Source organism: Nanorana parkeri, unplaced genomic scaffold (assembly GCF_000935625.1).
Source record: "Nanorana parkeri isolate BGI_ZX_2015 unplaced genomic scaffold, ASM93562v1 scaffold231, whole genome shotgun sequence".
Taxonomy (NCBI): Eukaryota; Metazoa; Chordata; class Amphibia; order Anura; family Dicroglossidae; genus Nanorana; species Nanorana parkeri.
Window position 1 is genome coordinate 908,538 of NW_017306499.1, and position 10,096 is coordinate 918,633.

A 10,096-nucleotide genomic window follows, 5' to 3' on the forward strand; every position below is an offset into this window, starting at 1 on the left:
AATTAAGCGGTCACATTTTTCATGTAATTTATGTGCAACTAGAATAGTATTAGCTCATAGTAATGGAAAATCTGCTCTAAAGCTACACAAGCTGCTCTTTAGACGGCCAAAGACTTAAACACCTGGGTAATCACGCATGCACAATCATACTGCCTCTAAAGCACGGGTAGGGATTTCAATTCATGGCGGTCCGGTGACCAAATGTTTCTGGGAGCCGAGGTCCAAATCATGGTCCAGACAGAACGTGTCCGGACTGTGGTCCACCATTTAGGCTGCATTCACATCAGCAGCTGCACTTCAACCAACAGCTGCTGGTGTGTTTTCCCAGACACAGTGCTGATGCACCAATCACAGCACGTCACACTTTTATTTTTTGTTAGAACTTTATTGGAATTTCACAACCGACATTTCATTAAGTTCTATAGGCAAAGCGCAGTGTGATGCAGTTTTACTACATCACATCTGACTTCAATGAAAAGAGTACAGCATCCATCAGAGTGCCCCCTTACATCAGTTGTCACCATCAGCTTGCTCTCTTATAGTAAGTGCCCCCATGAGAGTGCCCCCTTACACTAGGTGTCCCCATCAGTGTAAGGCCCCATTCACACTGAGGGATTTATCACGCGGTAATTCCCGCAATATCGCGGCTTTTTACCGCGTGATATCGCTCTCCAATGCATGGCAATGGGGCCTGGTCCATTGCTGTTGCGGGTCGTGCGTCGCTACAGCAGGACCCTTTTTGGAGCGGATTTTGCCGCAATTCTAGCTTGCTCAATGCAAGCATTTGCGCTATATCGCGCGATTTGCGAATCGCTCAATGTGAATGGGGCCTTAGAGGGCTATATGCACATGCAGCCCTTACATTGGAGGTCCCCATGAGAGTGCCTCCTTACATTAGATGTCCCCATAAGAGTGCCCCCTCTTAAATACAAAAATAAGGAAGCACTGTGATGGGGTCACACAATATAATAATAAGTGCCCCCTTATTTTTGCAATTAATGTTAGGGGGCATTCCAATGGGGAAATCGAATATAAAAGGGCACTCTGATGGTGGCAGCTCATGTAAGGAGGCACGTCCTCCCTTTATGCTGGGCAGGGAACAAAGCTTATGTTATTGGTTGCTAGGAACGCTGCGGTCCAAGCAACCAATGACTGAGAAGGAGAGGGGTGCTGTTGTGGGTTCCTGTATAGGAGATGCGACAGGAAATCTCCCCAAATCCAGGAGAACTCCCATGTGAACCCATTCCCGCCAGAACATTTGCCTTTACATACACTTTTAAAGCTGCACTTACCTTTTGAAATATGGGTCAACTTTCTGAAATTTTTCCTCCTGCAATAAAAGAAGACTTCTGATAAGGGATAATAAAGTACAGAATGTGCATGTAGCAAGTCCTCTGTTGAAATTCTAAAAAGAATTCTAAGCCAATTGTGTTACGAGAGTTTATCAGTTAAACAGCCCTTGAGCTTCAGGGAAGAGATTACACTTCAAGATCCATCCCCGGAAAGCACATGGGACGAATGATGTTATCCTACCCTACATATAGAAATATTTCTTTCTCGTCAATTGAGGGACACAGGAAGTATTTCACCTTTGGGTTATACCGCCACCTACAGGAGAATGGAACACAAGAAAACCCCTCTTACTATCCAAAATGCCTCAATTTTTTTTGCTAGTGTCCTGGGGGGGGTGTGGGGTGGGGTTCGGTGTTGACGCTGCTTGTGTCTAGATCCACCGTGTGCATAGTAGAAAGCCACAGCAGGTTGTGCTCACAAACTTGTGCGCCTGGAGCTCTGGTGGTGAGACCAGACATTGTCAGTTGTGGAGACCAATTGGTAAAGTAGGTGTGGAGCTATGCAGCCTGGAGAGGGGAAACAGGATGGAGCCAAGATGGTACCTGTGCAAGCCCCAAGGATTCCAAAATGGCAAGCGCACATACAGTTCACTGAAAGATTCTACACCATGCCACACACTGGAGGCCAGATTCAAACATTACAGCAGTCCTCTGTTAGTAAACCTATCAACAGATGCAGTGTCCGGCTCTGTGCAACATAAGCCCATTGGGGGCTGGGACATAAACACTATGGGCACTAAGGGAAAGGCTCAAATACTCAGAACCCTTAAGGTAAGCTGTAACTACAGGGAATAAACTCCACCTTACCCATTTCCCCCCACCACAGCATCCCAAGAGGGGTCTTCAGTGACAAGGTTTCACTGAAGCCAACCATGATGCTGGACCTGTAATGCACAATGCAGGAGATCCACAGGTGACAACATGGGTGTCAAAGCAAAGGGTTCAGTGGCTAAGCATGTTACAGGCCATCCCTGCATCTTTTGATATGCCAGTGTCCAATCACCTGAAGGTAGCTGCATAACCCGATGGTTAAATAATTTACCTCCCTGTGTCCTGTGATTTATGATTGAAAAAATAGGATTTTTGTATGATCTGTAAAATATTTTCTTAGAGTCTAAGTTCCGACGCCCACTGTGTTTATGATCATACCCTTGGTACAGCCAGCTAAGGCATTGCTGGTAGTAGGAGGGGTTATGTTGGGGCGGTCTATAGCTTTGTTTGTCAGCGTCCAATTCCCCTGTAGGCAGCAGTACAACCCAATGGTTATAAACTGTGTCCCTTAATGGATTCCAACAAAATGGTTTTACAGAGAGTACAAAAATCCTGGTACTAGGTTTATTTTATGAGACAATTCAAACTTTCCCTTTGGGTGCAGTTCTTCCTCTCAGACTGTGATGGTCAGGAAGAGAAGTTAGCTTATTAATCTCGCCAGCAACATTAAGTGTATTTAAACGTTTTTTATTTGTTTTTTTTTTAAACACACCCTATGCATTGCCTTTAAACATGTGTGATACTTTGGTAGTACATTGACTCTTTGTAATTCATACACAGACTGTTCACATTGTATTTTCTCACATTACCTTTTGAGCTTCAAGTGCAGGTCTGATTTCCTCTGGAGGGTGGGAGATTTTGGCATCCTCTCGAGGAACAGGGGACCTTTCTGGAGAAATCCCTTTCCTGGTACTGAGGTTATTGGAAGAGTTCCTATCCACCAAATGTAGGAGCTCCATCTGTCGCCTGACTTTACTTTCCTCCCTCTGTTTCTGCAGTCCTCTGGGGTACCTCTCAGAAGCTGGGACATACTTCTTTGGAGGCCTGTTTCTGTTCCAGTCAGGTTTTCTTCCAGGTTCCCTGGTCTGCTTTTCTGTTCTTGCATACTGGTCGTAAATGTCATCAATGATGTTTTCTTTTGTAGATTCACTTCTGTCTCTCTGAGACTTTACCTTCTTCCCGGGCTGTTCAGCCTTTGTCTGTTGGTAGGTGAATTCCACAGGTATATCAGGAGAGGCATTCTGATGTTGTCTCCAGGAAGCCCCATTAGAAACAGATTCAGGCTTTAACCTAGTATCCAGATCATCTGTGAAGAACAAATGTACACATAAGCTCAAACATTGGAAAGGATCAGAACTGAGCTTTAGGAATACATCTTACCAATACATCAAGTATTACAATTCCTATTATATCACTTAAACAAAAACATTTATACCCATGCTGATAATAAACTCAAGACCCAAGATGGAATTTTAAAAAGCTTCCTGGTCATCTATAAAGCATTTTTTTGTTACACATTTGTCAGGATAAAGAAAGAAGTGGAGTTTTTACAAAAACAGTGTACCAAATAAAAATATCATATGGCCTTACCCTTGTTGGCCATAGTTCTCTTCAGAGTCACAGGAGGACAAATTCTAATGTCCACCAGTGACCCAAAACTCAGTGTATAGCGTGCCATGCCGCAGCCAGGACGGATCCCGACAATACTGTTGAGATCCACCCCGCTGGCTGATTGACAGCGGGCTCTGCCTATGTAGAAGCAGAGCCAGCTGTGACCCGCCCCTTCCTCCATTCAGCGCTGGAAAAATGCGGAGGGGGGAATCCCTGCAGGGAGAGGATCGTGAAGTGCGCGATCGGCAGTATGTGATCACTCAGGTCTCCATCAATAGAGCCGACCTGCGACAGCTTCAGTGTCACAGGTCGGCTTGAATTATGGGGGTGAGTGTTTCTCCTTCAAATATATAAACAGCATTACGGTAGGCAATAAGTTATTGTCACCGTTACAATTATTATTAGGGTTACAGATGTATGCTGACGCTGCTAAATTCAGACTGGGCATCAATAACTGCTGGTCATTAAAGGGTAGAGTTAACCTGTGTGTTGCCTATGCAGGGTTTGGAAACTGGTTCACATGAATTTAGCCCTACCAATGTACACACTTTACCTGCCATTCTGTGGTCTGTGAGAGCAAAAAATATACAGTAATTTCATTTATAGGAAGCATGTGGCTTTTCCTGTCATCTAAACATACAGTACTGGACGCAGGAACGGCCAATTGGCATTCTCACAAATTGCAACATGGGGGGCAATAGAACAGTCCTTTGTCTGCTAAAGCTAAAATGAGGATCAACTCCAGCTGTCGCCTGTTGGACGATAGAGAAATTGGTTTTGCACATAATAAGCAGTTTATACAAACAGTTCTCATCTTCCACATAAAACAAAACAAAACACTACCTGTCTGAACTGCTGTGTCTCTCCTGGGGGAGAGTAATGCTGTAACACTGGGTTTCATAACACTGTTGGACCCATTCCGAGAGCCCTCCGGTATGTTCTCACTGGTGCGACTAGCAGCCCTGCTGGTATCCAAGTGGACGGCTTCACCTGAACAAAGATCAGATCAACAATGGAAATATTATATGGGATATCACACTAACACAAATATAGACTTTACAAGTGGGATACACACAGTACAATCAGAAACAATGACAACAAGCCTTATGTATTAAAAGGAGAACTATGAGGTGAGTGCTTTTCACTCACCTCATAGTTCTAGCCGACCTGTGACAATGAGACTGTCACAGGTCGGCTCAGTAGATCGGGAGGTGAGCGAACACATTCCGGCGTTCGCTCACCTCTCGATCCTGTCACGGCTCTCTGCCGTGACAGGGGAGGGGCTGGATTCTCCTCTCCCGCTCCTCCAGCGCTGACTGGCGGATCGGATGGGGGAGGGGGCGGGTACAGCTGGCTCTGCCTCTAGATAGTCAGAGCCAGCTGTCACTCACGCAGCTGGGTGGATCTCGACAGTAATGTCGGGATCCGTCCCAGCTGCGGCGTCTCAGTATACCGCGAGCTGAAGCGCGCGGTATACTGAGCTTTAGGTGACGGGAGAACGCTAGTTTGTGTCCTCCCGTTACACTTAGGAGAACTATGGGGGAAAGCACTGACCCCATAGTTCTCCTTTAAGCAACTTTTATGCAAGTTCACCTTCACTTTAAATAAACCTGATAAATCTATACTGGACCCATGAATGATGAAGCACAGATGTTTTTTCAGCCCAGAAATTGTAATAAATAGCTTGCTATCCCCTAGCTAGACCCGAGTATCATTCTGCACACATAACAGCATAGATTACCTTCTGCGTTCTTCTGCAGGTTGGAGATATCATGTCCTTTTTTCAGTAAATGCCGCAATAGCTGCTCCTGTTTCAGACGCTGAGCCTCCTCCTGGGCCCTCTGCATACTTTGATACAGTTCTCTGGTCTTCAAGTTTACAACATCCTGTAAAAGAAACATTATAGAACGTCTCTTCTTCCACTGGTGATGCTTCAACTGAAATGCCATTTAACAAAAAATACACGCACACAAAGGGATGTATAATTACATTGCATGAACCTAAATCATGACTTTAGAAACACAATGCACTCAGTTTGTTGCTGCATATGGCCATGCTTCCTAGTCTCAGACTATTAGTTCTGAACTAAAAAAAAAAAAAGTTCCCATGGTGCAATATCAGCTTTTAAGGTGTTCCGTGCATGAAGCAGTGGTGAGGGCGTTCACGAGTATGAGTCAGTCAGATGGTGAACTTTCAGTGAAGCTGCCCTTTATTCTTCGGTGCATTATCGATTAGTTGGTTGGATTCCGTAGCTCTCTCCTCCACGCTGGAAGGAGGGCACAGCAAGCAGTGAGCGGGTGTAATAGCCAGACTGCTATTGGCTATTGCATCAGCCCCACTACCTGCTGTATTTACATTCAGCTGCCGTCTGCGGAATCTTGCCCCGGCAGCTGTCATTCCCTGGCTGGAGCTATTTAAGCGCCATGGGCTTACTATACAATCATTTTTTTTTAAAGTGGGGGGGGAAAGTAATTTTTGGTTTCGGCCTGACAAAATTCTGCTGCGTGAGGTGCGTTACAGTGCCATTCAATTCAATGGCTTTCCAAACACGCCGCCTACCCATTGTGCTTGCCTTCACTGGAACTCATGGTACCCCAATGCTGTGCGTTCCAGTGCAGTGCAAAAAATTGTGCATGCAGTTTCATTAAGTAAACTTTATGATGGTAACACTGCATTTGTGTATTTCATTTTAAATTAAGGATGGTACGTAATATTTTTTTATGAGATTCATTCAAAAAATAAATAGTCCAATTAATCGATTATGAAAATCATTAGTTGCAGCCTAATCTGGATGATGTGGCAATGTCACTCCTGCAGTACTAGGTCACATATAGTAGTGGTTTACTGCTTACTTGTTAACAGTGAGCAACAGATTACAATCAATCAATGAATAGATTGCCATCATTAGTCCTTGCTACAGTAGTGCATGAAAAGGGACTGATCAGATCTATCCACACTGGTCTCTAGGAAGCACAATCCTGTGAGGGACACTAGACACCACTACAAGATTGCAGAACTTGTATTTCATTTCAAACCTATAAAATATATGCAGCTTTTGTCTGCAAAAAAAACTCCTCTCACTTCAATGTTCTGCTAAGGATTTACAGTAACCGATTCTGTCACAACACTAAAAAAGAAAAAAACTCAGTTTACACCCAAGCTGAAAGATCTGCTTCTGTGTAAATAAAACAAGTCCCAGCTGTCAAATTGACCGCCAAGAATAGTCTGCAAGTGCTGCAAGAGTTGCAGGGGAGGAGGAGGGGACGGGCGTACTGCACATGCTTTAAGTATTTTGATAACGTGTCCATGGCTGGTTAATTAAAGTATGTCTAAACCCAAAACCAGCAGATAGCACACTTCCTGTCTCTGGGTGGCTACACTAGCTCCTCCAATGTATGTGGTCACAGAAATGACAAGAACGCTGCGCTTCTGGCAAGATCAACACGTATTTTCTGTTCTTACTGAAAATGTTCTCAGCCTGAAAATGAAAAACCACAACAAACATCTATGGACTGGTAATCTGCAGTATATTACATTTTAGTTTCTGGGTTTAGATATCCCTTAAAGGGGAACTATGAGTGAAAATCACTCATCCTCATAGTTCGAGCCGACGTGTGACAATGAAACTGTCACACGTCGGCTCAAAAGATCAGAAAGTGAGTGAACACATACCGTTGCTCGCTCACTTCTCGATCTCCCTGCAGACAGCCGTGATGCACTCCCCTCTCCGATCCTCCAGCGCTGACTGGGGGAGGGGGCGGGTACAGCTGGCTCTGCCTCTACATAGGCAGAGCCAGCTGTCACTCACGCAGCTGGGTGGATCTCAACAGTAATGTCGGGATCCATTCCGGCTGCAACGGTCTCAGTATACCGCAAGCTGAAGCTCGCTATATACTGACCTTTGGATCACGGGAGGACGCTAGTATATGTCCTCCCGTAACCCTTAAGAGAACTATGGGGGAAACCAGTTACCCCATAGCTCTCTTTTAAGTCAATGTTCCTCCAAGTTTTAACCTTTAACTCCTCTTTTTTCTTTGCAAACTGATACATTTAGTGAGAATGTCCTCCCATTATAACAAGGCTATGTTTAGGAGCAGAGCTGGTAATGACAGCCCGGGTACATCACCGAGGGTATATTTGGCCTACTGCACATAATGGCACAGGAGTACATCTGGGTTTGTAAGAACATAATGCATAAGTCCTGCAAAATACCAATAGCTGCCCAAGACATTCGAGTATAAGTGAATAAGTGCCAGTAGAGAATTCCTGACAGACTAAAAAGCAAAATGCTGCCATATACAGATGGCGTTGCATACCTCTTTTTGTTTCTGTCGAAAGATATCTTGCTCATACTGCTTTTGTATCTGCTCCTGTTCTTTTGCCAGCCGCCGCTCTTCCTCTTGTTCCTCCTGCTGTCTTTGCTCATCTTCCAACTGTTTTCTCTTACGCTTTTCTTCAACCTGAGCCGCTATAGCTTTCTGGGAAGTAGGACGGTAGACAAAATGTAAATCCTCACATAGCTGACAAGTCCAGCCAATGCTAATAAGTGGGCAAGTGCTGCCTTCTACTCTTCAGAGTGGATCTAGCAGAAATACATCAAAAGACCAGAAAGTGCCAAAATAACCACATCCACTAACCAGTAAATGGGATATCCATCATACTGGTGTATACTCTAATATACTTCCTGTTGCAAGTGACATGAGGAACAGCTGAGTGTACCTGGATGCTCATGCAACAATACTGCTACCTGGCAAATGGGTCAATAGGGACTAAACATCCTGTTGCCTGCAAGTGGTATAAATATCTTGTATAATAGCGAGCAAATTAAGCTTCTCATTTCCTGTCAGTATAGGATTCTTGCACCATTAGGGAAGGGGTATGCTTTACTCTCACTCCACAGTTATTTCTATTACTGCACATCCCTCCAATCTAACCCCTTCTGCCCAGTTGTCTTCCACTCTCCATCTTTGCTTCATCAGCTTTTTAGCTGGTCCCAAGGTGACATTAGGGATCTTACAGACCCCAATTGTATATTGGTTATCACATAGGGGGATTTCTAGCACCCTATGTGAAAGCAATCAAGATAAGTGTAAAAAAAAAAGTTTCACATGAAAAAAAAACCGAAAACATGTTTAAGTCCCCCGCCCCTGCATGCACGCAATTATAAACGTAAACGTCGGTGCGCCTACGTTTGAAAACAACAATTACGCCACACATGTTACATATTGCTGCAAACAGCTGAGTGAGAGCAATAATTTTAGAGCCATTAATCACTGATAACACTAAACTGATGAGTTGTAAAAGCTTTTAAAACTGGGTAGCTGCTACATATTCTGTCTGCTCCAGTTCTGATAAATTTCTTTCCATATGCTGTATTAGAGAAAAAGCCAGATCTCTTATGGTCATGTTCCCAATGTATGATGAGCATCCTCATTAGCCTACAGAGTATTGAGAAAAGAATGAAGGGGTGAACTGCACAGTGAAGGAAGGGATGGAGTGCACAGTGCCTGGCAGATCTGGTCACTCTTGCTCTAATCCAGCACTCCAAATGTTGAAGGGGATTTATGGCAGCTTTACAAAATATATTTTCTGTCCTCAATATGGTCAGGGATAAAGATATGAACCGTCTATTCTGCCTGCAGGAGGGAAGAACAATTCATACATGAAGCAGACTATGATTCACACCTGATGCTCCAGCTGCTTCTGCCTCCTCCGATCTCTTTCATCAATCTGTGCAGGATCTAACAGGGCTGTCATGGTACGTAGAAACCTAAAAGAGAAAACAAAAACATATATATAATAATACTACTACTAATAATAATAATAATAATATTAATATGTATATGTATATGAGCAACTACACCAGATATTTGAAAAAGTTGCAAGGTAATGGAAATTTAAAAAAAAGAAGACCTAAAAGAAATACTGGGGTAGGTCTATTGATGCAAAAAATTAAACAACGGGGTTAGTTTTTAAATTTCTTTGCATGGCCAACCCCATTCTGAAGTTGCCATTAGTGGCATATGCTTGAAAGAAAACCAGTCACATTTGGGCTTATGCAGGAATTCTAATATCAAGTCTTCTATTTTGTTTGAGGTACCTATAAATTACTAAATGTTTAGTTTAAGATTCAGATAAATTCCAGGTGCATCACAACAAAAAGGTGTTGAAAGACTTACAAGCAGTCAGATAGTGAGTAAAAAAGCCTGCCTAGTGCCAACATGCTGCAGAGAAGGACCTTTGGTCCTTGTAGAAGCGGTGGTCTCTCTGCAGAGTTCTGACATGCTAAACAAAGAGTTTGCACACCTTTTGTTCTGATTCATCTACAATATATTTAGCAGAGACTATTTCTATATAAAGGG

General features: G+C 43.7%; 1 protein-coding gene across 1 annotated transcript in view; it reads right to left on the minus strand.

The window, feature by feature from the left end:
- CCDC66 (coiled-coil domain containing 66) overlaps nucleotides 1-10,096 on the minus strand; it is a 37,789-nt gene that overhangs the window by 5,076 nt on the left and 22,617 nt on the right. Inside the window, exons 11-16 of the mRNA XM_018556274.1 lie at nucleotides 9,420-9,504; nucleotides 8,051-8,212; nucleotides 5,476-5,620; nucleotides 4,578-4,724; nucleotides 2,933-3,429; nucleotides 1,293-1,330 (exon numbers count right to left, since the gene is read on the minus strand). Coding sequence (XP_018411776.1) covers nucleotides 1,293-1,330; nucleotides 2,933-3,429; nucleotides 4,578-4,724; nucleotides 5,476-5,620; nucleotides 8,051-8,212; nucleotides 9,420-9,504 — 1,074 coding nt within the window. The remainder of the gene's footprint in view (nucleotides 1-1,292; nucleotides 1,331-2,932; nucleotides 3,430-4,577; nucleotides 4,725-5,475; nucleotides 5,621-8,050; nucleotides 8,213-9,419; nucleotides 9,505-10,096) is intronic.